Here is a 27686-nt window from a genome sequence, read left to right on the forward strand (position 1 = left end):
TATGCTCTGTCAAATGAATAAATGCAAAGGGTGGAGTTTCCTTTAAATGCATTCTAATGCTTTTTGTCTGTGTGTGTGTGGGGGGCAAAGTATGTTTGGTCGGCAGAGTGCCAACGGGCCTTTGCCAACATCAAATCTCTCAGCTGGAAAAGCCGTTCCAGCTTTAGGTGGACGCCAACTTATATTGACCATGATTGGTTTATAAAAGCAATAAAAGGCTTCTCTTTACCTTAGCCTTTAAATAGCTACAACTTCGCAATATTCATATTTGTACATTTACATTTTTAAATGTTTTATTTAATTTGTTTTACTTTGATCTTCATGGTGATATAAGGTGATATTAAGGGGTCACATAAACTATATCTCTGCAGAGTTTTATTTATTTTTATTTAATTTTATGCACTTTATCATAGTTTTAATGTTTATTTGATCTACTCTATTTTATGTTGACCACTGTGCATGTTATTTATTTGTGCACGTCATTTATTTTCTGTTAAGCTGCATAGTTTTTTATGAAAGGTGCTATCAAATAAAGTTTATTATTATTATAAGTTTAAGAGTTTACAAATCATCAGATTTACCATGAGCCCGGCATTTATAAGCAGCTTCTAGCTCCTCCTTACTAATTCCAAGGCAGCCACACTCTGAACAGAGACCCTGTGCTCAGGTCTGCACCATGGTAACGCATCAACAAAATAAATCAGTGGGGCATTCACCAACTCTCATTGTCCTGGCTTTCCTGTGGATTGGAGGAGAGCTGCTGGACTGTAACGCCTGCTGTTTTGCATTTGGTCAACTGCATGTCATTCAAACTGTCCTTTCAGACCCCTCCTGTGGATCAAGGTAGGTTGTAGTTAAAGGAAGCTTTCTCAAAACTCAGTTGTCCTGACTTATTTACAGTGGTACGTTCATCAACATTTGCAAGAGATTTACCACAGAGATAATGTAGCATTATCTCAGGAAAGCTATTTGAAACTTTCAGTTCACAGTTAGGATCGGTCCTAATTAGAGGTATGGTTGTGGGAAAGAGAGTGACAAGAGAGTCTCTGTTGCCGTCTGTGCTGGAGGACGATGGTCATGAGACAGAGCATGAGAGAATGGAGCTGGGTGGGATTGGAAGCCGACCGCCAAGCAGACCCAGCAAGGCCTACAGCAGAGGGAGTGTCGACAACCAGGTGCGTATCAATGTATGTGGTTGGAAAAGGCTTCAATTTTGACTTAGACCAAACACCTGCCACTGGTGACATGCAGTATGTGGGTAATATGAAGTCCAATCAGGGTTTTCATTTTGATTTAAATTTCCTTGCAAGCCATGCTTGCCACTGACATTGGTCTGTACATCTAATTATCACTGAACTGTGATACAAACCTACAAAACAGGTACTTTTGTGTGTTTTCTTGAGGTCAGTTGATAGCCACATTCTCTTTCACAGTATTAGTGTTATTTAGTTTTTCTCATAAGGCACCAAACTCTGACAGGAATCCGGCCTTGAATACTTGCCAAATATGGTGTGTGGAGACTGAAGGGTCTGAGGGCTTTAGCCTGGGGGTATGAGTGTGCATCCTCTTCACCTTCCTCTCCCTCAGATCGTGACCCGATACGATGGCTCCTCTCTGGGGCCGTCAGGTGGGGGCTGGGGGGAGGCAGTGGAGGGAGATGGAGATGAGGAATTGGAGGAGGAGGTGAGCGAGGGGAGGAGGAGCAGATCAAGTGCCAGGAATACGAGTGGCACAATGTATGGCATTGCAGACGAGGACTACGACACGGACCTGGATCTGGAAGGTTATGTATCGGTCCACTTTAAAGATGAGAACGTGGGTGTGTGTGTGTGAGATGTGTGTGTGTGTGTGTGTGTGTGTGTGTGTGTGTTTGTGTGTGTGTGCTGGGGGTGGGGTGCAGTTGCTACCAGTGACGTGCCGTGAGGTTCGTAGCTGGTGAGCCACAGAAACCGGAAGTGATTACGTAATTTTGAGCTCTAGTTGTTTAAAAATGTATAATGTATACATACGTGTATGTCTAGTCTATGGTTTTAAAATTGTCATCTGATAGGTGAAAAAACGTTACGTTTTATTGTCTAATACCAGTATGTAGCCCTCCACCAATGATATGGCTCATTTCATTTTGTCTGGAGAAAATATAACTACGGTGGTAGGATGCTAATTTAAATGACCATTTACCCAAGTCGGACACAGTTTTGAAAAAACAATTACATATTTATTTACACAACATATTAACAAGCAAACAGTTAAACACCGCATACATTGCACACAATACCAACATGTTCTACTGGCCAGTATAATTTATAGTTGGTGCACTTTCGTTGGAGCTCGTAAATAAAAACAAAAGTAATCCACTCACGACTTCCCTGTTCAGTGGAAATAGGTTGTCCTCTTCTCCCACGATCATCCTTGAGCGAATGCAGTCAGTGGCTAGTTTAGCTCACCTAGTCTGCTCACAACTTCAAGCCAACTGTCCTGTAGAAGCAGCCTTTAGCGTGGTTCGTGTTGCGCATGTAGTCCGGTTGGGAAACGTGAAACACTCCAATGCAAATGTCAATACATTCTGTCCCGTCGTTTGAAGCAAAACTTTTAGCTCCGGCATTGGTCTCCCATTATTTATCATTTCACATTTCATTTCACATTTGGATTGAAAGTCCAGTTTTGAGATCTACTTCAGCTTAGCAATACGATGTTCCATTTTCGCCGTCAAGTAGAAGTGTAGAAGGAGTCCAACCAACGTCACAACCTATACCCGACAAGTGCGCTCTCGCTCGCCTCCTTACCTGAGGCAGTGGTACTGCCTGCCTCCCCTAAGGGATTTTTCAATGAGTTTTGAGCTTGACTCAAAGGTTCTTCGCTTGCGCACACATGCGTAAAACCCAGTTTGGAGTGAATGCGCAATCCCAGGGGAGGCACTGCCTCACCTGCCCATAGACACCAATGCATCGACCGCACGTCCTGGTTCATTGGCTGATCACTGTCACTTGGAACCGAAAATGTGCAAATTCAGCGATTTTGATAATAAAACGTCCCTGGTTGCTACTCTAGGGAGAGAAAATGGCTTGCTGAAGTGAGTCATCATTCAGCCCCCCTCCACACACAATCCTCTCTGTATCTCGGCCTCTGTCCTGCTCAGTCCTTTTTCACCTGTTTTTTTTTTTTGAGATAGAAGTCTTTGAGTATGTTGCAAGTTCAGACGATCCTCATGTGCTCGTATCATTTCAGAGCCAGGGCAGCCGTACGACCGCACGGGTGAGGCTCGCTACAGGGAAGCCTGTGAAACACTTAAGGTCGTCCCTTCCTCCTACTTCCTCAGGAATATGCACAACAGTGAGCTATACATGACTCACCATGGTCTGGGTCCCCAGGTAAGGGTACAAGCAAACCCAGATGTTAATCACCTCCACACACACAAGCCTGTTTGTCATCTCACACCGCTATATTGAATCTTGGGCATGCAGCTGTATATGGCACAACCAGTGCCAAATATATAATTTGTGTTCACTGACAAATGAAAGAAATAACAGGTCCCATTATGGGATCTCATCGTCTTCAAGTTCACGTATCAATGTGTTTCTAACACGAGAGCAAAACAGTGGCTGATTGCCTGTGATTCAACTGCAGGGTACCAAAGCGCTTGCAGTTCCCTTGGTAACCAATATCTCCATTGTGAGGCTGAACCTGCGGGATAATTGGATGGAGGCGCCGGGCGGGTCTGTCGTGGCGGAGCTGCTGAAGGAGAACTGTTACATCACAGGTGCTTCCCTGCGCTAACACTTGTGCCACCCACCCATATGCCGCCCTAGAAGTGCCAACTGCGCCTGCTCCGACACCACCTCGCTCCTCTCTTCTCATCGAAAAAAACATGACGTTGAGATGATCTGGTGGTGGGGAAGCTCCAGAGAGGATGTGTCATATCTGCTTTCTCTCTCTGTCTCTCTTTCTATGTCTTTTTTACATTTTCTAAATATAAACTCATATCTCTGTGTTGTTTGGCTACTAATATTCTGTAGTTATTTTGTAACTTTGACATCACCCAGGGTGTTTCGTCTGCCATTCTTTAGGTGAAGGGTTGTGTTTTTTCCTAGTTGAATGCACATAGTACAGTACATCATGATAAAGTGAGTTTAGTAGCTAGATGATAAATAGATGTCAGATTATAAGAACCTTGCTCTAAGCTTTGGGCAATATCTTATCATTACAGTCATGCCAATAAAGCCAACCTGAATCTGATCTATAGTCTTCCTCTCTCCGCACCTTCACCCCTCCTTAGAAATCGACCTATCAGAGAACAGACTGGGAGAGAAGGGAGCTGAGGCCCTGTCCCGTATGCTTTTGGAGAACACCACCTTAGTGTCTCTCAGCCTCTCAGCCAATGAGCTCAATGATAACGCTGCCAAGCACCTGTCACTGGCCATTACCACCAATCAGAGACTAGAGAGGCTGGACCTCAGTCACAACAAACTGGGAGATGCAGCAGGTAGGATGATATTATTGTTATTATTTTTCATAATAATAATATTTAATATGATGATGATGTTGTTGTTGAATGTTATAATAATTAAATTATTATTATATTGGCCAATATCTTCCTAAAATGTTCTGTTCTGTATGTCCCAGTTCTATGTGAAGATTATGTGCAGGTCATAATGTATGGAACAAGTAACAAATATTATTTTATATCTGATTTGTTTATCTAAATGTTTAACCTAAGCCCCTTACTGCTACTTAAAGGGTGAAGGAGGGTTTAGTCCTTGTCATTTTTCCTCCACAGGGGAGACCCTGGGGCATGCGGTAGCTGAGAACATGGGCATGAAGTCCCTCAATCTGGCGTGGAACTGCATCCAAGAGAGAGGAGCCATAGTCTTGGCTAAAGGCCTCGGGGTAACCAACGTCCATCCTGCCGGGGATCTAGATAGGAAGGGACACACAAGGGCATCAACCCCAAAGCTGTGGGATGACGCTGTTTCTTTCGGTTATTTAAACAAACATTATGAGCTTGTTGTTGCTTATTTAATTAAGCAATAAGGTTCGAGAGGCAGTACTGTATCGTCAATAATGTACTAGTTTGAGGGTGTTGTTAGGCCTGACGCGCAGCGGAGGTACCTTATTGCTTTTATAACACGGTTGCCAGCGACATTATAAATATTAAGTATAAAATTCAATTATAAATAGTAATAATAATAATAAATAATAATTCATTTTATTTGTAGAGCACTCTTCATTCCAGCAGAATCTCAGAGTGCTAAAAACAGCTCTCAGCAAAAGCATAGTTTAACACAATTAAAACTTTAAATAAAAACGTTTTTTAAAAAGTAGGAAATGCCTTTCTAAATAAAAAGGTTTTTAGGCCAGTCTTAAAACAGCCCAGTGTCTGTGTTGCCCTTAAGTGGTCCGGGAGGCTGTTCCACAGTCGCGGGGCTGCAGCGGAGAAGGCCCGGTCGCCCATGGTGCGTAGCCTGGTGTTTGGGACCTGCAGGAACAAACTGTTATTGGATCTGAGGGGGCGATTTGATGTTTGGGGAGTGATGAGTTCTTGCAGGTAAGGGGGGGCACGACCGTTTATGCATTGGTGGGTGAGAAGAAGGACTTTGTAGTCAATGCGGGATGAGACAGGGAGCCAGTGTAGTGAGTGTAAAATGGGGGTTATGTGATTGTATTTCCTGACTCTCATCAGGATCCTGGCAGCGCTGTTCTGAATGTACTACAGCTTTTGGATGTTCCTGCCAGTGATCCCAGTGAACAGTGAATTGCAGTAGTCCAGTCTTGAGGAGATGAAGGCGTGGACGAGTTTCTCAGCATCTGGCAGGGTTAAAGTGGGGCGGAGATTGGCGATGTTTTTGAGATGGTAGAAGGAGATTTTGCACAGATGCTTTATATGATCGTTGAAGGTCAGGTGAGGGTCAAACCTAACTCCTAGATTTGGTGGAGAGGGGTATGACCTGACTGTCGAAGGTGAGATGAGTTATGGAGGATGACTGGACCTGGTGTGTAGTGCCAACAAGAAGGGCCTCGGATTTGCTGCTGTTTAGCTGGAGAAAGTTGTTTCTCATCCATGCCTTTATCTCCCCAAGACAGGCAGTGAGACATGACATGGCAGCAGAGGGGCTTGGGGCAGTTTTGATGTACAGCTGTGTGTCATCGGCATAGCAGTGGAAGGACATCCCATGTCTGCTGACAACACAGCCGAGAGGGAGCATGTAGATAATGAAGAGGATGGGGCCGAGGACAGACCCGTGTGGAACACCACAGGAGACAGGGAGCTGTCTGGACTTGCAACTTCCCAGTGAGACATATTCAGTTCTGCCAGAAAGGTAGGACTGGAACCACTTGAGTGCAGAGCCTGACAGTCCAATGGTGGTGTGGAGGCGCTCTAGGAGGATCGTGTGATCCACTGTGTCGAATGCAGCAGTCAGATCCAGGAGGATGAGGATTGAGGGTGATCCTGCATCGGCTGTCATCAGCAGGTCATTCGTCACCCTGAGCAAGGCGGTTTCAGTGCTGTGGGCTGAACGAAATCCTGACGGGAATTTCTCAAACAGGTTGTTGTGTTTGAGGTGGTCCTAAAGTTGAGAAGCAACTACCTTCTCTAGCACTTTGGACAGGAAGGCAAGGTTGGAGAAGGCAAGTAGTTGGCTAGGACCTCCGGGTCCAGGGTGGGCTTCTTGAGAAGGGGACGGATGACAGCGACCTTGAGAGCCGGTGGGACACAGCCTGACTGAAGGGAAAGGTTGACAACTTTGGTGATGAGAGGACTGAGAGTGGGGATGTGTGACTTGAGCAGAGCAGTGGGAATGGGGTCCAGGGTACAGGTACAGGGTTTCATTTTTCTGATGATTTCCTCAACAAGGTTCGCCTGAACCTCAGCAAGATGCAGGGGAGACAGCACACTTGCAGATAAGGTGTTGGCGTCAGAGGGAAGCAGAGATGGAGAGCTGGACATCTCAGAGCGAATGCTGTCGACCTTCGATCTGAAAAAGTCAATGAAGCTGTTGCATTGCTCTTCTGTAGCCTCAGTTGAGGAGGATGGTTGTGGTTTCAGGAGATGCTTTATGGTGGAAAAGAGCTGTTTAGAGTTTCCAGGGTTTTTATTTATTAGGCTGGAGTAGAACTGTGAACGAGCATCTTTAAGGGAATTGGAGTAGACCTTTTGATGCTCACGGAAGGCCAGCTTATGGACTGTGAGCCCAGAGTGCCTGCATCGCCGTTCCAAGACACGCCCAGCTGTTTTCATTTTCCGCAGTTCATGAGTGAACCATGGAGCAGACCGTGAGAAATTGACAATACGTGATTTGACCGGGGCATAGAGATCAAAAACACTGCTCAGGGAGGTATTATAGATCCCCCACTAATTCTTCCGCTGATGCAGATGCTGGACAGGTGATGAGCTGGAGATCCATGCTCATAGTGGCTGCGTCAATTTTTTTCCAGTTTCGAAAAGACATTTGACGCCTGTAGTGTAGTGGTAGGCAGCATAAAAGTAAAGGCCATTGAGACCACCTTGTGGTCAGATACACCAAGATCGTAGATCTGTATGTTATTGATTAGGGTAGTGTCAGTGATGACCAGATCCAGAGTGATCCCCTTGGTGTGAGTAGGGACCTCAACATGCTGCTGCAGGCCAAGACACTCAAGCACATTCAGGAAATCTGCTGCAAACAGACAGGAAGGGTTGTCGACATGGATATTAAGATCACCAACAATGACAATGTTTGTTGAGATACTGCAGAGTGAGGTCAGCAGATCACTTATCTCTGGTAAAAAAGATGAGTTTGGCTTTGGAGGACGGTAAATGAGAAGCACTGTCATGGGGTATGGATGTTTGCATTTGAAGGCCAGACATTCCATAGAGGAAAGGTCAGGCATTTGCAGAGGAGATGATGATGGCCAGTCCACCACCACGACCAGAGCTGCGGGCTTTCTCCATGTAGTGGTATCCAGGTGGGCATGCTTCATTGAGCACGTAGTAGTCCGCTGGTTTATGCCAGGTTTCAGTTAGGCACATGAAGTCAAGCCTTTTTTCTATAATATGGTCATTTATGAGGAGGGATTTATTTGTGAGGGATTGTGTATTAAACAGCTCCATGGTGATAGGAGACAGAGCTGAGGGTGGAAGTCTCTGCAAGCTCCGTAATACGTGGCGATGCACTCCATATTTTCCACTTTGCCTAGTCTTGGGTATTTTTCTATTTGTTGTCAATACCGGAATGAGACAGCAGAGGGCGCTAGATGCTGTAAGCTGCAGGGGGATCGTAGTTTCCACAGGAGAGGAGCGGAAGTCAGAGGCAGGAAGTCATTTCTGAGCATGGCGACTGCATGTCACCATAGACATCCTATTGTCTATGCATAGAAATGCATCCTATAGTAAGCTTCCTTTCAGCACAAAAAAGTTGTAGCCACCAAATATTGTGTATCGCATTTCAGCCGCCTAGAGAAAATAGTCCCCCTTTGAGTGGCTGTTGCTATGCAACAGACAAACAGCATCGGGAACATCACGTCTGTTAGCCTAGAACCAAACGTTTGTTGATGATTAGCTAGGAGATCGACATTGATCTTGCACCATTTTATTACATATATTTTTATAACAAAAACGACAATGGGACACTTTCAACTTTGTTAATATTTGTTTATATTGATTTGGATATCGCCACTAACTCTGCCTCAATGAGGGAGGCGTGTGAGAGCAACGTTATACTTATTAGCAGCGAGGCTAGCTAGATACTATGTGTTTCAATGGATTTTTGGTCTTAGCAGTAACCTTCAAATAATATTCGAGAGCTTCAGTTAAGACCGACAATACTCTGCAACATTTGTGTAGCACATAAACAACTAACCGAGTCAATGTAGACATATAAAAAGTCGTGAAGATAGCTTAATTCACATAAAATATTTCCCACTTACAGGCTCCCAACATGCCGCCATCTTGGTTCGATTTCGAATCTACTGTTATTTTTTGAGTGCTGAATAAAGCACACCCCTCACTCTCAACCAATCAGAATGCTTGATTTCATCTACCTGTGTTATAAACATGTATAAGCAGCTGATTAGGTTATTGTCAAGTTCCTTTAATTCTTTTATTTTCTTTTAAGATATTTATTAAACATTTTTAATTAGTGCAATCTAGTAGAAATCCTCTCAACTGAAGCCAGTGAACACAATGTAATGGCATAAACACAGACGGCTGCAAAGTTCTGGGGATGTTCTGTTTCCCATTTTTGACGTGCAGTGTGATGTCTATTCTCAAGGCAAACATATTTCTGCGAAAGCTGGATCTGTCCTACAACGGCCTGGGGAAGGATGGAGCCGTGGCCCTCGGAGAGGCCCTGAGAGAAAACAACACCCTGGAGGAGCTGAACATCAGGTACAGTCACCGGTATCCATGGAGGTGAAGCCGTCACCTGCATTGTGCACCATTGTTAGCTGTAAAACTGTTACAGAGTCACCAATGGTGACTCAATATATGAAATATATTGAAAGGGTCTTTCAACAGTGATGTATGTTGTTCTGCCTGAAGAGACGGTTCTATTTATGTATATATATAGATATATATATATATATCTATATATATATTATTTTCAATGTCTTACACCAACAACACGTCTATTTTTGCTTTTCTCTTCTCCCAGTAACAACCGTATACCCCCTGAGGGTGCCATCCGATTATCGATAGGCCTTAAAGTCAACAAGACAGTCAGAGTTCTCAAGGTAAGACCCATACAGTTGGACAAGCCCTGCGATAACCGAGGTTAATGCTCATAGAATAATGTAAAAGTTAAAAACAAAAAACAACCGTAAGGTTGAAGTGTTATGGTAGTTATATTGCATTTGTTTTTTCTCATTCACTCTGTGCTTAAAGTTTTTTTTGTTATATTATTGTTAATTCAAGATGGCAAGGAATCCCATGCAGTCTGCAGGGTGCTACGGGATCCTCGCCTCAATCCAACTCAACCCAGCTTCAGTAATGGAGTATTTGGACTTTAGTGTAAGACTTTTTTGAATCTCAGCTATAGGTCATGCTGTTTGCATAATCATATGACTTCAAAATCTTTGGAAATCAAAAAAATCTTTATTCCATTTTTGTTTTGTCTTTGTACAGGACATCACAGTAAATCCGGATTTTGATGCCTTGTACAAGACTGTACAGGAAACATTTCCCAGTCTACTGGTCAAACATGGGGGAAGAGTGAATGCTTACAAGGCACCTACCTGAGGACTCTTTGTTTTTTGTACTGGAAAATTAAACAATAATGTAACAATAAAAAAAACAGATTGTGATGGGTGACTTTGAATTTACACAAAAGACAGTAAAAGCAAGTCATATTAAATGAATAGAATAAGGTTTGACTGTTACTTTAGACATAATCAGTAGCAGGCTGCTACACCCTCTTTTGCCTGATAATAAAGGTGGTGGATAAACGCCAGATGTTTGATATTCAGTCTGTGATCAGCTGTGAGTCTTCCTCACCTGATATCATTTCCTTGCAGCAAGCTGTGTGACAAAACACATACGTCACAAACGCAGGCACGCTCTAGACAACCTTTGATCATCTCTGGCCTGCGCGCTACTTCCCGTGACATACAGACATAAATGGGCTAAACATTAACACCACAAACATTCATAACACTCCACTTTACCTACCACTTCGTCCTGGAAACCCGATTTTGGACGTGGAAAATGCCAAGGACGCGCTGTTTCCTTGATCTCCCACGACAATTACACAAAAGTTGTTTGTTTTGGGCACCCTTTACAAGGTAAACGTTCTCACACAAACAACGGCTTCGTTGTTGTCAAAAGTCCTTGACGTTTCGCACTGAGACGTGCGCTATTTCAACGCTCGTTTTAGATTAGGCACTGTCCAGCTGTTTGCTCCATTTTCCTGCTAGAAGACGCTGTTCCGGGTAGGCCCTGATATGTATGTCTTTAATGAACGTGTTCCATAAGGTTTTGTTGAATTAAAATTATAGTTGACCTTCTCGTATGAACCCCACAGCTTGACTTTTCAACTTTGCCCTCTACATGAGATACATGATAACCCTTCCAGTCCCCACATTTTAACTATGTTTAATGTATTTATTCTTAGTTTTTTGTGTTGTTCGTTTATCCATTGCATAAGTGGTCCTGATCTCTAATCAAGACTTAATGTTTCTACTCAGAGGTTTTGCAGAGAGCAGTGATGTGGGCTGGTTTCGGTCATTATTTGTACACAAAGTAGATTCCAGGAAAGATGCCCACTCCAATCTTCTGTCCAAGAAAGAGACCAGCAGCCTCTACAAAATACAGTGTAAGAATCGTGTGTAAAGACATATTACACAATGGCTACTACTGCCACTACTCATACCACTAGATCTGGCGTTTGTAATTCAATTTCAGTTCTGTGATTAAAGGAACATTTTAATCTGTTTATAGTTCACAACGTAAAACCAGATTGCCTGAATGTCTACAACAGTCTATCGTAAGTTTTTATCTTTTTTCCCCAACCCTTTCTCATCTGTTGTTTGCTCTTAGGGAGGGCATTGCATATATAGGAACACACACACACACACACACACACACACACACACACACACACACACACACACACACACACCTCAGCAATTGAATGCAATTTAGCAGCTGATCTGTTTTGTGCATGACTGAATTTGGTCTCTTATCAAATGTCTGCCTTCACCTGAGACATTCTGTGACCTTTGACATTTGAACGCAGAGCTGAAGTTCAGAACCAGCTTCACCATGACCAGAGCTACCCCTGTGAGGTGGTGGGCAGTTGGAACACTTGGTACGGAGAGCAAGACCAGGCTGGTAAGAGTAACCCTGAAAAAAATGGCCCACAAACCCACAGTTCGTGTTGCGGTATTTAATTGTAAGATGAAGTGAAACCTTTTTTTATATGATAGTTATTCAATGACACTTTGACATGGTCAACATGTTTGCTGCTGCTGGCATTCTCTGCTTTGAAAGCCAGCATGCTCCCTCCCACAGTGCCTTTGCCATGACACAAAATGGTACATTGCTGCAACCTGCTGTCTATGTGCTTGCAGTGCACCTATGGAAGTATTCAGGAGGCTATCCTGCTCTTACGGAATGCTTGGAAAAGTTGAACCACAATAAGGTATCGAGTCAATTATTTTTTCAGTGGAAGAGTGTAGATGTTGATAATGATCATTTTATCTTTGTGACAGTATTTTCAGTGACTTACCTCCATTATTTTGCCACTGCCGTTCAGAAACTGGAGAACACTGACTAAAAGGCCTTTGTGTCTATCGCATTTTCTGTGTGTTCAGGAGTATATGGAGTTTCGTAGAGAGAGAAGCAAAATGTTAACCTCACGTCGAAACCAACTCCTTCTGGAGTTCAGTTTTTGGAATGACCCGACACCCCGAACCGGTCCAAACATATATGAACTTCGTTCCTATAACCTGAAGGTAATTCATTTGCTCTGACTTTCTTATATATCTACATCAATTTGTATAAATACTTATTAATTGTGTGCCTTTTTTTAGAGATGATTGATGATATCTGAACAGACTTTTTAGTGTATACTTCAATGTGCCTTAAATGTTTACAATAATATGTATTACCTCTGCAATATCATATCCTTTCATTTCATATAATGTTTTACCAACAAACAGCCCGGCACAATGCTTGAGTGGGGAAATCATTGGTGAGTCAATACATTTTCAGATGCCTATTCTCGTTTTATAAATATCATGAAGACAATTACAAGAGAAGTGAATTATTAAACCTTTGATGAAACCTTTCTGGACAGGCCAGATAGCTACTGATTCTGACCCTGACCTAGTGTAGACTGGTATAGAGTCAGCTGTTATCTCTCAACTCTACACATTCTTAATACTCTTACAGGGCTCGGGCGATCAGGAATCGTCAGGAAAACGACGAGGCGGTTGGTGGCTTCTTTACTCAAATTGGTGACTTGTACATGGTCCATCATCTGTGGGGTGAGTTATTCATGACCTCGTGTCCCTTTAGATACCTCTGTTTAGAAAATGACTGACAGTGCTTAGACAGCGGTCTAGAGGCCTGTGGTGTGGGGGTGATATAACCACTCCTGACTCCTAGCTATCTATATTATTAAAGTCCTCAGCTAATTCCTATGTGTTAGAAGAGTGAGAAATATGTATTATCAAAGGCCTTACTGGCTAAAATGTCTCTATTAAGCTCCAGTGATGTGTACAAGCCATGTGAGGGGAAATTATTTATTTCCCACCTGCAGCTTATAAGGATCTACAGACCAGGGAAGAAACCAGGAAAGCTGCCTGGCTCAAGGAGGGCTGGGAGGAAGTTGTGTATTACACAGGTGAGTGTGATGTGGGTTTGAACAGTGGGTCAAGGTTTATTGTTAGCGCATAACTTTTAGATAGTGCCCTTAATTCATAATCAATTCATATATTTTTTAACACAGCATTTATATTACATTTGTTAAGGTTTCCAATTAAGGCATACTGTGTATATATTGTAATAAAATCATCCCTAAAGGTAGTTTGTGATTATAATCCGATGCACTTTTTTGTTGAATGCAGCTAAATGCTCCTCTAGTTGTGCGTTCAAGCTCTGGTGTTTCAGTTCAGGTGTATTCAGGCCTGACATTGTACATGGGAAACAAACATGTTGGCTTGGAGAGAGCCATAAATAATTCCAGACAATCAACAGGAGAACGGAAGCGAGGGGTGTAATTTTTTTGGCTGTTGTGCTCAAATATCAACAACCTTTGGAATAGTGACATAATAGAATAGAGAGGCTGAAGTTCCAGTTTTTGCCCACAGGGAATAATTTATTGACCACCAATGTATTTATGTTATGATCATGATGAAGATTAACATGGTGATTGTGATGATGATGGTTTGATGACGATGATGGTCGTGGTGGTGGCTGTTTTTGTTGTTGTTGTTAACAGACTCCTCAGACATTTAATGCCTGTCTTACAGTGCCTTTGATCCGAAGTATGGACTCCAGGATCATGATACCGATGAAGTTCTCTCCGCTACAGTAATTGATTACCAAATTGAGTCATTGTAAAGCAATGATTACAGACAGAGTCTCTTCTGCCTTATAATGGATACTATCAATAGATATGCTGTAAAACTGCTGGATAGTGATACATTAGTTTGGAGCATGATGTATGGGACGTTTCGGGTGATGACATGATTTATAAATCATGTGTTTTGCCTCTCAATAAATTCTCTTGAAATCTGAATAATGTTATGTTCTGCTATGTTCTTCTTAAGTATAGTTGGAGGAATTCCGCAACTGAGCACAGTTTTTTTTCCTTTTTCTTTACTTGAAGCAGCAGTTTTTTAACCATGACTTATAAAGTATAAGCATGACATGCTAACAAACCGGAACACTTACCTAATCTTTAACTAGAGCGAGTGTGTATGTAGTAGGCTATTTACATGTTTAAAATGACAGTGCCAACACCTCATTTTTAGCACTTCATCTCACAACACCACCGGCTGCTCTCTCAGGGCTATCAGAGGAATGTAAATCAATTAGCTATGGGGTCAGTTGCAAATGTCTAATGTTTAAGAGCGAGTAGCAAGTAGAAAATTATCGTTTATTTATCTGAAACAAAAATTGTTACTCCCAAACCAAGCTTTCTTCGGCTTCCTCTGTGCCTTTAAGAAATTAGGGGCGTGGCGCAGTGTATTTGAATACTGTAGCTTGCGAGTCAAATTACATCGAGCAGTTAGCTCGCCCCCACCCCCTTGATGTTACTGATGCAAGCTACCAGTGTCTGTTACATTTGCCAATGCAGTGCTCACTCAATTTTCTCTAGGAATGCTAGAGAACACAAGGATAACACTTGAATTGCTGCTTTTTGTGAATCTTAAGGCAACCGCATCTGCTTCTCGTTCATTGAAGAGCAGGTTTTCAGAAGAGCTGAAATGGACTTGCATATTCTCGACCATCGATTGAGGGTGACTAGTATTAGTAAAACAGGACTGGTTCATTTCACTCACCCTCTAATAAAATTAATTTTCTTGAGAAACCGGAGCAGGTAAGCACATCAGCTTGAGTAGTTTTTATGTTTTTTTGCACCAAACAGTAACGTGCCTAGAAGAATAGAGCTGCTGGCTATAAAGTTGTTTTTTTCGGGTCTGACACGAATATGTAATCGTTTATATGTGTTGAATGCTCACACATAGCTTCACCGGCGATTGCATTCTTTTTGCACGTTTTTAATGTGTGGTTCAGAATCAATAGTTTATCAAAGGCCTTTGATTAAAAACACGGTATGGGGAGTCAATGATTTTTATCCTATCTTGCCAGGCTTACCCAAGAAGCTTGCACGTCCACGAAACGTGACTACCACTGAATGAGAGATGGTGAGAAAGTGAAATGGCTTTATACTATTGGGTATTCGTATGGTCTCTTCAAACGTTTACTGTGTTTTTTTCGTGTTTATCACGTCTGCGACGGAACTGTCATGAAGTGCAACCGGGACTGGTTGAAGATAAGTTCAGTCATGTCACGTTGTACCCTACATGAAACTTTGGTAGGTGTTGGCTATTGAATGGGGACCGTTCTTTGAGCACCTCGAACCAAAATCGACTGCTGAGCAGGTCATTCTTCTTTCCCTCTTAGCGTGGAAAGTTTAGGGATTTGAAATAAGTGATAACATTAATTTCACAGCCATGAGGGAAGTAAGCGATGTTTTACCCCTCTCGACGAGCTTATCATTTCTTTTCATTTGTATCTAGAAGATCTTGGGCTTAAAGTAAGAAGCGTGGGTGGTCGACATTTGTGTTAGTCCTCCGGCCTTTGTTTTATTGTGTATTTTTTTTCTTTATTCTTTAACATCTGGCTATAGAGAACTGACTCAAATCAAAGTGGAGAAATGCTCATGACGCGTATATGTCACTGCCTTTGCAAACCTGTATTTGGAAAAAATATTATGATCAACATGATAACGTGCGTCGCATCGTGTCCTTCCGAATTCCAATCATTGTCAGATGTCAGCGCTGAACATGTCTTGAGTGACATGCATTTGTGTGGGTTTTATAGCTGTTTGCTTAACATTTAACAACTTAACAAACGTATCGACTATTTGTACTTCTCTTTGAAAGTAAACTCCGTGGTCCAGTTATTATCTTTCTTCAATGACTGTGGGAAATGTGGAGAAATATGTTGAACTCTACATTGTTTTCGAAATGTTTTATTTGTAGGCCTACCCAAAAAGATGATTACCTCACAGCAACCTGGGTGCAAAGTTGAATGTTGCTCATCTCCGTCCCTGTTTAGTTAAAAATACATCTACTGATGCGCAAACTTGGACACATCATCAGTCAGTAGCTGTTAGTTTAGACTGAGTGGAGTAGCTGTTAGTTTAGACTGAGTGGAGTAGCTGTACGTTTAGACTGAGTGGAGTAGCTGTAAGTTTGGATCAAAAGAAGTTTGGCGACATCACTGACCAGTGGAGTCATCCACGCCTGTTCATGTATAACACACTGTCGCCCTCAAAGAATGCAGTTTTTGTCTAGCATGTGTGTTTCCGATAAACCAGATCTTCCAGAGAGCTATTGTATTGAGGGAACTGTTGTGACAGGCGTCATACTTGAACTGTTTGTCAGACTGCCTCAGATGAGAATGGAATGTGTTATAATCTGTTATGGGGGCTAATAATAAGCTGCAGATGATGATTTTGTGTGGGCATGCTGACTAGTTTTTGTATCCAGTGTATACAGCTGAGGAGGCACCATACAAACAGGAAGTTTTCTCTGGAGTGTTTTTTTTTTTTTTTTTTAAGGCAGGAAGGGGGCGGAAATAATGCTTTCCTATAATTATACACCACTGGCAGCCTGTGCTGTGTTTATCACCCTCAATGGGCATGGTTTGGCTCCAGGGCTATTTTTCCTAAACACTATTAAAAGCCCCAAAAAGTCAATCAATTGCTCGTTCACCTGCATGCATTTTAATGGAGCTGCCAGGTTTTGAAAGTGAAAATCCACTCCAGGTTTTGTGTAGGCTATGTGAACTTGGCAATCAGCACCACTCGGGGGTGGCAGGAGTGAGGAATGTCAGCTGGCTCAATGCATGGGTGGATCAAAAAACATGGCATGGATTTTCTTCTTTTTACTTTGTACTACTTCTCTTCCACTCTTCCACTGCCCAACTTTATCCCAACCACTGCAGGAACCATCCCAACTTTGCAGGAAGTACAGTCAGGTATTACATGCAGAATGCAGATTTTTTTCTTCTTCTTTTCAGATGTAGCCATACTGGGAGAGTCTCTCTGGTACCCGGAGGAAGTGTAACTGTTGTGTGATGAACTATGTGTAGAGGAGGGAGTACGGGGGGATGAAAGGTTAACAGGAAGTCGGTGTGGAGAGAGTTGGCTGAACACAATGAGCTGCTGAGCTAGCCCTGTACGGGTGGAGCATCTTATTTTTTCCCCTCACTCTGGATTGATGGCCTGGACCTTGCACCGAGCATTACATTCTGCTGAGTAGCTCTCAAAACAGGATCCAGCTGGTCCGGAGGATGTTATCTAGAGGCTGAGGGAGAGAGCAGCCCTCTGCTCATCCCAGAAAAAAGATAGACATAGTGAAGGCATGAAGGCAAGTGCATTTTGACAATGCCATTGATCAGTTATGGTAGAGGGCAGTGTCACACGGACAGGCTTCTGGTAGTTTTGTACAATCAGACATACATCCCCTATAATGTATGTATCAGCATACGTATAGGCCCTGGAAAAAAGTGATCCGCAGCCATAGACAGGGACTCGGTGGTGAATTGTTGTGTTGGACATATTGAAGTCAGTTAAATGTTTGGTGGCCCCTGTGTCACTGAGAGTGTGTGCTTGTGTGTTTGCACACGTTCTCACAGAAGTAAGCAGCCAAGGCAAAAAAAAATCGCAGACTAGGCTGTTCTTTTCACGTCAGTGCGCTCGGTCCTTTCCCACAGGCGGCGCAGCCCTGTAACAATGGCAACATTGAATCAAGTGTACCAGGGTGCCAGGGCTTCCTGTTTCGACCTCTAAAGTATTTGGGTCAAGGCCTGAAATGATGCAACCAGTCCTCTTTTTTGCATCGCACACTCCCCACCACCCTAGCATGCTTCCCCTGTCCCCCTCCTCTCCCCAAATATCCCCTCTAAACAGGCTTGGGCATCACTGATGAAAAGAAATGCCATTAATAGCCTGTGCAGCTTTGGACCAGGCCCTTTTGGTGGCCGCTACATCAAGTGTTTTCAACGTTTGAGGTGGTGCTTTCGCTCAGATCTGGCTGGACTCCTTTCCAGCGAATGCATGTTGGTGTAGTCCGAGCAAGAACACTGTTGCCTCCCTGGGTCCCTCCCATAGCCCATTCTTGTCTCCCACCGTCATGTACTCCAAAAAAGCAATCTGTCAGTGTTTTTGTTGTTCAGTCTTTGCACAGACTGTTGTGCTTTCTCTCTCTCTCTCTCTCTCTCTTTATCTCTCTCTCTCTCTCTCTCTCTTTATCTCTTTCTCTTTCCCATCTTCACCTCAATCAAATCTGCTTTTGACCCTCTCCCTGTTTTTCTTTCTTTAGATGTACATTTTTCAGTCTCACAGAAACTCCAGAGAACTACACAGTCGTCCTTGACGAGGAGGGCTTCAAAGGTAAAAAAGAAATTAAAATCCATATTTTTTGTCTTTTTTGTTGCTCCCTATTTTTTGTGTTGCGTTTTGGAGTAATTACTTGCTTATGACATTTGAAACACTTCCCATTGCACACAGAGTATTTAAAGGTTCATAAAGCATCTTGCTTTTCCTGTCCTCTCTAAAAAGTTGATGAGCTACAAATATTTCTTATTATGCAGCTATCCTAGTCCCTCTTTGACATTTAAATACTCAGGAAGAAGTTGCCATATTCTACCAAACCAACATTCACTGCATTCATCGTGGCCTGGAATTGATATGTTGCAATCAAATGGGTAATAAGTGTTTATCCAGCTGATACTGAATGGTTTGGAACACAAATGTCCTCATATTTCACCGCAACTAACTCTGTAGAGATATAATAAACTAGCTAAACCCAGTAGGGAGACAAGGCATCCCCAAGCATAGTAAAACCCCATGTAACTTCCTGCTCAGTTTTCCTCGACTTTATCCCCATAAATCCCAATGACACAGATACAGATGTAGCACATGTAGGCTTGTGCAAGCGTAACTTTTCTGGAATCACAATGTCTAAATAAATTCATGTGTGAAGAGTGAGGATGTGTGTTTGTTTCCCCCCTACGTGACTGCATGTTCTTTTGTCTGCCTTTGAAGAACTGCAGCCATCAGAACATCTACAGGTGGAAGGTTCCACCTGGTTGCCGCTCAACGTCGTCTCCAATGGCAACGCCTCCAGCAGCTCGCAGGCGGTGGGTGTCACCAAGATCGCCAAGTCGGTCATCGCCCCGCTGGCGGAGCAGAAAGTGTCCGTCTTCATGCTGTCCACCTACCAGACAGACTTCATCCTGGTGAGAGACTGCAGCCCTAAAGAATAACCCTATACTGAGTCAACATGTATGATGTAGGGTTGGAATGGCTTAGGGATTGAGAAATGTACATGGTTACCAGTTAACACATAGGTCCAACTGGTATGTCCTGGTCGTACCGCTGTTCATTGACCAGACAGAGGTCAAGTTGAAAACACATGATATGCGGTAAGGCGAATGCCCCTATGTAAATTCAAATGTCTGTGGGTATTTACTTGAAATCTCTGAAGCCTGTTTATTTGTTTTTTGTTATCTTTCGTTTTTATGAGCTACATTATAAACACAGGTTCTTAAAGCAGCAGTAAGGAGTTTAGGTATGGAACATGCCAGCTAACTACCTGGAAGGCATTCAAAAACCTTGCAAACACCACCAAAAGTCTTGCTGACACTGATAAAGCTTGCTAACATGCTAATTGGTGTCTTGGCGATAAAGTTGTCAATGTTGGGCTGTGAAAGCTTTTTTTTTTTTACATTTGTGCGGGGTGTTTCAACCTGAAACACAGAATTAGATGTCGCATATCCATGATGTCTGGTGGGTACAGCACATGAGTTTATCTGTCCTTCATGAAACTGTATACCATCAAAATTAATTTGAAGATGATGCCAAAAACGAGTTGCGTGTAAAAACATATCTCAAAAAGTGGCAGATGGATGCATGGTGCTGTTTAAAGTGAAAATGTAGTTTCTTTAAAAAAGTCTGACTGTGTTTTTCCTCTCAGGTGCGAGAGAAAGACCTGTCGGTTGTGATCCACACCCTGCAGGAGGAGTTTAACATTTACAGGGAGGTGGGGGGAGAGTCTGTTCCTGTCCACCATCAGGACACCCAGAATGGCCTGCAGAAAAATGGAAAAGATGGTCAGTCTGCGCAACACAAATATACATATGTCTGAGTAAAGTGGAAACAACCAACCATATCCTGCATATGCCGATGTTTGTGTCATTTGGGATTCTCTAGCTCTAGCTCGCTAATTTCCCTAACTGTTAAAAAACATTCTATCCCTTATTACAGTCTTGTCAACCGTGCGCTTCGATCTTGGTAGAATGTAAACTTGGTTATAGAACTTGTGCTCTGCACTCACACTCTTGAACTCAACCTCACTTGTTTGACTCTTATAAGAAGTCTTCTAATGAACAAATTAAATTGTTACACAAATGCTGTGAAAATAAGTATAACTAGCACCTTCGAATTAAAACACATCCTCCTCCCCTTCTCCTCCTCGTCCTCTCTCTCATCACCCTCTCTCCCCTTCTGCTCCTCCTCTCTCTCATCCCCCTCTCTCCCCTTCTCCTCCTTCTCTCTCTCATCCCCCTCTCTCCCCTCTGTTGTTGAACACAGCTGCGAAGGCCACAGTGCACCCTGTGCTGATCCCCGAGAACCAGTTCTGCGTGATGAGCCTAGACCCTGACACGCTGCCCGCCATCGCCACCACGCTCATTGATGTGCTTTTCTACTCAAACAGGTACCGGGAACTCCTCTGGTCCTGTGTGTTCATCTCCTCTCAACCTAGCACAATTAATTATAATGACAGTGGCAGATTTAAATAGGAGTCACCATTTGGAAAGTTTGCAAAATGGAGGAATGACTCTATGATGAAATACAGTTGTTTATCAAGTTGAATATATAAATGTTGGCGGTATGACTTTATGATGCTGGTCTATTGATCAGGCTCATACTGACGCCAATCTTTAGCAAAGCTTCTGACTTGGCTCACTGTTCCTTCACTGTTATCTATCTGCTACAAAGATCATCGGTTTCAGTGTGCACTTATCAAGTACAAGATATACACATCGTACAAAAAAACATAAATAAAGGAGTACAGACGCGCAGTCTGCCTCAATCTTATGTTATGCTTTGTGATGTATTGTTGTATTGTGTTGAGCACCGTTTCTCTGCCTATTTGTCAAGTCCAAAAGAAGAAGCTCACTCAAGTGAAGACCTCCAGCGTGTCAAGTTCTTCTCATTCTCCCTGATAGAGGGGTACATCTCCTTGGTCATGGACACCGAGGCACAAAGACAGTGAGTACAGCAGGAGCACTCAATGCTTTTTATCCTAGTGTGCGATTGGTCTAGGGAGATCAGCTCTCATGCGGTTGGTGTGTGTGTGATTACAGGTTCCCTGCGGATCTCTTGTTCACAAGCTCGTCAGGAGAGCTCTGGAGAATGGTGCGAATTGGAGGCCAGCCCTTGGGCTTTGGTAAGTCCGTCATTATCAATCAAACACAAACAATGTCAGCACTCAAAAACTCCTGTCAGTGCAACCCTGCCCAAATAACTAGACCCAACACCACAGGATCTCACTGAGGTATGGTCTTATAATATTCCCCAATCATAGTTATGCCTCATATCTGACATGGTATGTCTCTTATCTGACATGTTAGGTCTCTTATCTCTTTTTAATCTACATCACTACCTTTTTGAATGCTTGCTTTAACGTGGCAGTGATATTAACCGTGGTTCTGAAATAATCATTTGTGAACTTGTGGCAGTGGGTTATAAATTAACAGCCTAGCCAAATTTGACAAAGAAACTATTTTGCATTGCGTCCAGCAAAACACAGCATTTAAGGAATAGCAGCAGCAAGCAGGTCAATGTGCCAGCGACAGACACTAGCAACCATAGGCTTTACCCTCCTTGCTAGGTTTTACTCTCACATGTCCTCTCTGCTGTCCACACAACGCAGGTAAGGCAAACACAATCTAACTCCAGGTCAGGCTTATAGCATAGCTCATAGCGCAGCAAACATGCTGCCGTCTGCCACCCGTATATAATGAGGGGGGTGGGGGCTGTCTGCTGACTAGCGCTGCTGTGAGTTTAGACTGGCACTCTGGGCTTGCTGCTGATCTTTGGACTGCTGAGTCAGGGATGCCAGCCGCGCACAGACTGCCAGGGCTGGACATGCCCGCTTGCAGTTCCCCTGGACAGTGCCCTGTAAAATTCAAGATTCAGCACAATTTTTTGCCATGTGTGAATGAGTTTTAGTAGACACATAACTTATTTTACCATTAGAATAGAAATATACTACAGCATAAGTGTTCACAATGATAATACTGCTTTTTTTAAACCTTAAAATAGTGATCGCTTTCGTTCATCCGCTAATACTGATTATGAACTCTGCCCTAGGCTGAGGTTGTTTAGCTCTCAGGCATTTCTTTGGTAAGCCTGCCACTCTTGTGTTCAGACTGTAGATTATGGATGCAGTCTGAAACACTTAAATATCTACAGTGTATTAGCAGACACGTGGCTTCACTGCTTTGTAAGCTACTATGCCAAAAACACTTTTGGTTGAAGACTTGAAACAAAAACGGTAAAGGAATAAAATGAATCTCCCAACTTGTTTTTGCCTTTAGATGAGTGTGGGATTGTGGCCCAGATCTCCCAGCCTCTGGCCGACAGTGATATCTCTGCCTACTACATAAGTACCTTCAGCTTCGACCACGCACTGGTGAGTTAAACGCACACACAGGGACTCATGACATGAAGCATGGCATAACTGGTTCCATACCCAGGGAATGTACACATACTGATGAAAACTACATCTGTACTGTACGTGAAGTTGCTTTGGATAAAAAGGCCTGCTAAGCAATGTTCCCTCTAATTTTTTTCAGCACTGAGCAAATCTTATTTATTCTGAGCGCACATTTCAGCACTGTGAGCAATTCGAAAACCACGCAACCTGACGAAAATGACCACGAGCCTGTGTTAGCCATAGGTTTCCAAAGAGATGACAGCAAATGCATGAATATGTCTTCAAGGTTGATATTAATTCAATATCCTTTATAATGGCTGGACTTTGGAACATTTTAATGATGGTGTTTTACCAGTCAGTTTAGTTGAACTTAAAGGATCTTTGGTTGAAAATAAATAAGGTTTAGGGTTTATGACTGGTTCACTGGTTATGAATGATAATGATATATATATATATTTATACAAAATAAAAGTATCCAAGGTGTTTAGTCATTTCTCAGCAGGTACAACATTTAAGCAGAACTTCATTGAAAGAAAAATGCTAATGCAGTGCTTTACAATGCATATAGTAATAATGGTGTATTTTTTCCTAAAGGTAGCCTTTATAAATTATTTAATAACTGGAGTGGTTTGCAACAAACTAAGCTACAAAACATGTCATTTGAATTACATTGAGGGAGCTTGGAGCTAGGCCTATCTGGCTGTGTGGCTCATCTTGTCTGCAGGCCTATGGAAGACACACCTTTCTGACTAAACATTTGTCAAAATGTTGTTGCAGTTATCAAGATCACTTTGAATGGGGCCTTATAGGTCTAATTGAAAATATTGGAAATTTCTACCTCAAATCTTCTCGCCTCACGAGTTTGTCTTAGTGGCATTCATTAGACTGAAACCGCGTTCACAGTCGGCGCTAGATGCTTGAAATGTGCCACAAATGTCAAGAAGTTGTACCAGATCTGGAAAATGCTCACTTTTCAATAACCATGAACTTGAATTTGTTGTTGACAAATAGTCATATTATGCTTCCTCCAGAAGCGCTTCGAACCTTTTTGCCAGATTGGTCACGTCATTCAGCCCATGATCAAATGTACTAACTGCGCAACGTGTCTGGCTCAAAGGCAGCCCACTCAGCTCAGGGAAGTGAGCATCCAAGTGCTCACAAACTTTAAGGACAAACAGAATAATGTCACTTTTGTTCACTGCATGTTTTCCCACGAGCGAACTCTTTTCGCGTTTGCCTCGGAGCATATGTAAATATGTCTGAAAGTTTTATCCTACCTGAGTCAGTTTGGACTATTTCGTCTAGCCGCTCCTGTTTAAACGTTAGGCAGACCTTTTTCTGGGACACCTGCTCTGCCTGTCTTTTCGCCATGGTAGCCTATAACTGCTGGAGCAGAGCCCGGCAAGAGAGCTAAAGGAAATTTTGTATGTAAACATTCTAGCGCACATCCGGCTTGGTTGTCAGACATGTCAGTATTTTAAATGTTTATTACCTAGCCTACATACCCTTTGATGCTCAGATTTTTAAACCCCAAAGAAAATCGTTATGCGGTCTGAACAATGTGCGCTGTCTGCAAAATCTATTGCGCGGCCTCTTCGACTGGCCTGCGCGGGCGCGCGCGTGCGCAGCTTAGAGGGAACATTGCTGCTAAGTGAATATACAGTATGTATGAATGTACAGTTTTATGCACAAGATGTGGTACCCCTCTGAGGTGTCTTGTTAATTTGTAATATGTCAGTGGTTTTCTAGAGAAAGCTGGATGTTTTTTTGACAAATTCTTTATGTAGCAGTATTGAAAAATAGGCTATGCAAAAATGTGGGCACCGTGTGTTGATTTGAATACCTGTAGTCACTTAATGCTGATTGTGAAACACACAACTCTTTATTTGCTGATTGAACTTTAAACAAACAACAAAGGTGCAACCAATTATTAAAAAGCTCATTATACATAACTAGTTGATAGTTGTGCTTCTCCTTCATTCTCTGATGGAAAGTAGAAACATTGGAACCTCAAAAACGTGTCCAAAAAGATGATTTGTCAATATAAATAAGAAGAGGGATATAACACGTTATCAAAAAGGTTTGAGGTGTCTGTCTCCACAGTCAGCAAAGTAAGAAAATGGAAAGCCAGAGGAACAGAAAGGAAAGATGTGGTAAGCCGAGAAAAAATCTGAAAGGCAAAGACTATAGACTAAAATGGCCACAAGGAACGGCTCCATGGAATAGCCACAAGGAACGGCTCCATAGAATGTCTTTTCTGTGTATTCACCACAAGCAGAGTTGCTTGAGGTATGCAAAGGCTCATCTTGACAAGCCAGAATCAATTTTGAATAAAGTGCTGTGGACAGATGAAACTAAGACAGTTATTTGTCACAACGAAAAGCGCTTTGGTGTTGCTTTGAAATACATAAACTGTATCTATGTAATGAAGTAACGGTTAAAGGCCGCTGTTTGAATGGGAGACTGGAAGCCAAATGCGGTTTCAAAGTTTCACCCACAGAGGGAGCCATGGACTGTGCTGTGCTGTTTTTGTGGTTCCAGTCTACAAGTACCAACACTGAAACGTGGTGCTTTAGACATATGTGGAAATTATCCTTTACACAGAAATTATCCGTTATAAAATATATATTTTATTTACTGAAATATCACACTCAAGCGTATGTTAAATCCTTGAAGTTTTAAATCCAGAGATCCTTATTCATGGGATATATTTGGAATACAACGACCATAGGGAAAGAACTGACTCTGAATGATTATCTAGATGTGTTTGTCAGACCTTTTAATTTAATGAAGCATTTTCAAAGAGGACCCTAGTTATTTTTCAGGCTTCATAATTACATTTTTGGGGTCATTATGGTCTATTTTTCTGATTCTGGACATCTCTATTAACCCTCTATCTGTTGTTGTATTCCAAATGCTCTGTTAGAGCTCCTGTGACTAAGTCCCCACCTTCCCATGAGCCCAGTGTGCTCTGACTGGTCAGATAGGTGAGCAGTAAGGATTGTGTTATGAGATTGCATCAACTTGTAACAAGGAAGAAGGGCTGGAATTCCCAGGAGGCTCAAAACATTGGTTTCTGTGGGAGAGGGCTTACTCACACTGGTGTGGCTGTGTAACTTTGAGGCCTTTACATGCACAAAAAGCTAAATAACATACTTAAGGAAAGAGGAAATATTAAAAGCCCTCAGTCCTCTTTAAGACGGCATTGCTATTGTCTATTTCTGTGAAAGGGGGTATATCTGTTTGTCCATACAGTAGCAGAAGAAGCAGCAGCAGTGGTGGTGGTTTCCCATATTTACCACTTGAACTGGGGTTAGACTACATAACTGTAGCTGCGATGTGCAATCTTCCACTACTCATTTGACAAGTTGAGTGTTTAGACTATGACCAGTCTGAGTCAACAGCCATCACAAGTTGCCAGATTCCACTTCCTTGCCTGATGATTGTTGGATTGGAGAGTATTTCAAACATGTTTGATTTTTTTTTTCTGAATGTGTCCTATCATAGAATGCCTGTTCCTATCACCAGCTGATGAAAAGGAGCTTGTGTTGCCTTGAAATAAAATGTCACTGGTTTCTCTTATTTGGAAGTCCGGTAGTGTGTGACCACAGTTATAGCCCAGTCATGACTTGGTATGCTCGGTCTTTCGGCCACCATGAGAATCCGGTGAAAATCAGTCTGCAAGAGTGACTTATCTGTCTTCTAAAATCGGTTCAGATTCCTGTAGTCTTACCCCAGCTTCACAGGAGCTGTTTTATCTAATTTGTAATACCAGATAAGTGAGAACCACACACCACACAAAAACTCATTTGATTGTGTGGTGTGATATGAATAGTTCTCGAAGTTGAATTTCCCCTTTGCAAGTGTATTCATAGGCAGTACAGAGTCATCGTCAGAGAATCTATAGCTATGAGCTTACATTCAACATTTCCCACAAATATGCAGCGCATGACGCACCTGCTGTCAGAAGCAGAAGTGTGATCGGTGATTAACATCATTGACATCGTTTACTGGCTGACGAGTAGGTCGAATGACAACGCTCCCTCTTCCAGATAACTGGGTATGACACGGGTCTGGAAAATAAGAGACATTTTTTAGGTTCCGAGTTGTTATCTTCGACCAGCCATTGCCACAGTCTCGTCTTCACTTCTGGAATGTTGATGTTTTTTTTGTTTTATTCCAACTTCACGCTATCTGTTCCTAGAAGCATATATGACATGATAAGTAAAGACCTAGTGTATTTATTTACTTGTGTGTTTGTGTGAATGTGTTTCTGTTGTGATTAACCCTTTCCTAGGTCCCAGAAGAAGATATTGTCACAGTGACAGACATGCTTCAGAGGCAAAGGAAGGAACCAGGGTGCTGACCTGCTGTAGTCTCAAGTTCTCCGCCACGCTGGATGTAATGGCAGAGAAAGTCTGTGTGTGTGTTTTGTGTCTGTCTGTCTGTCTGTCTGTGTGTGTGTGTGAGTGTGAGTGTGTGTGTGTGATTGTGTGTGTTCTAATCTGTCGTGCCTAACCTAACTCTGCAGCACAAGTAGTATTAACCACAGACCTGTTGCAGTTACCACCATATGTGCTACTTTGAAAGGGGTTGACAAGGATGTCTGTGACCAGGGCAACAGATGCTGGCTGCTGTTGATTCAAGTTGAATTTGGGTTGCCACTGGATATTTCTTCTTTGTGTGATAACGTGCACTGAAATGTTACTGTTCTACATGCACCTATATCTTCCAATGTTGTTGCACAAGTC

At 42.5% G+C, this 27686-nt stretch overlaps 3 protein-coding genes across 3 annotated transcripts; all 3 read left to right on the top strand.

Annotated features, from left to right (window-relative positions):
• Nucleotides 1-3320: 3320 nt before the first annotated feature.
• On the top strand, nt 3321-10210 carry lrrc74b (leucine rich repeat containing 74B; the record flags this gene model as incomplete). The annotated part of the gene is made up of 8 exons (XM_080852066.1): nt 3321-3368; nt 3625-3757; nt 4274-4480; nt 4775-4884; nt 9246-9361; nt 9627-9705; nt 9887-9982; nt 10097-10210. 8 exons carry the CDS (start codon nt 3321-3323, stop codon nt 10208-10210), a joined length of 903 nt encoding a protein of 300 aa, XP_080708192.1.
• Nucleotides 10211-10675: 465 nt separating this feature from the next.
• On the top strand, nt 10676-14009 carry nipsnap1 (nipsnap homolog 1 (C. elegans); the record flags this gene model as incomplete). Its single annotated transcript, XM_080852804.1, has 10 exons — nt 10676-10752; nt 11155-11282; nt 11408-11453; nt 11706-11800; nt 12040-12110; nt 12283-12423; nt 12631-12662; nt 12863-12957; nt 13233-13316; nt 13945-14009. 10 exons carry the CDS (start codon nt 10676-10678, stop codon nt 14007-14009), a joined length of 834 nt encoding a protein of 277 aa, XP_080708930.1.
• Nucleotides 14010-14904: 895 nt separating this feature from the next.
• On the top strand, nt 14905-27301 carry castor1 (cytosolic arginine sensor for mTORC1 subunit 1; the record flags this gene model as incomplete). Its single annotated transcript, XM_080852174.1, has 9 exons — nt 14905-15017; nt 18532-18602; nt 19257-19450; nt 20188-20323; nt 20805-20928; nt 21375-21485; nt 21581-21663; nt 22817-22911; nt 27233-27301. The coding sequence occupies 9 exons, from the start codon at nt 14905-14907 to the stop codon at nt 27299-27301; spliced, it is 996 nt and encodes a 331-aa protein (XP_080708300.1).
• Nucleotides 27302-27686: the final 385 nt, after the last annotated feature.

The sequence above is a fragment of the Sprattus sprattus genome (assembly GCF_963457725.1).
Source record: "Sprattus sprattus genome assembly, chromosome: 15".
Taxonomy (NCBI): domain Eukaryota; kingdom Metazoa; phylum Chordata; class Actinopteri; order Clupeiformes; family Clupeidae; genus Sprattus; species Sprattus sprattus.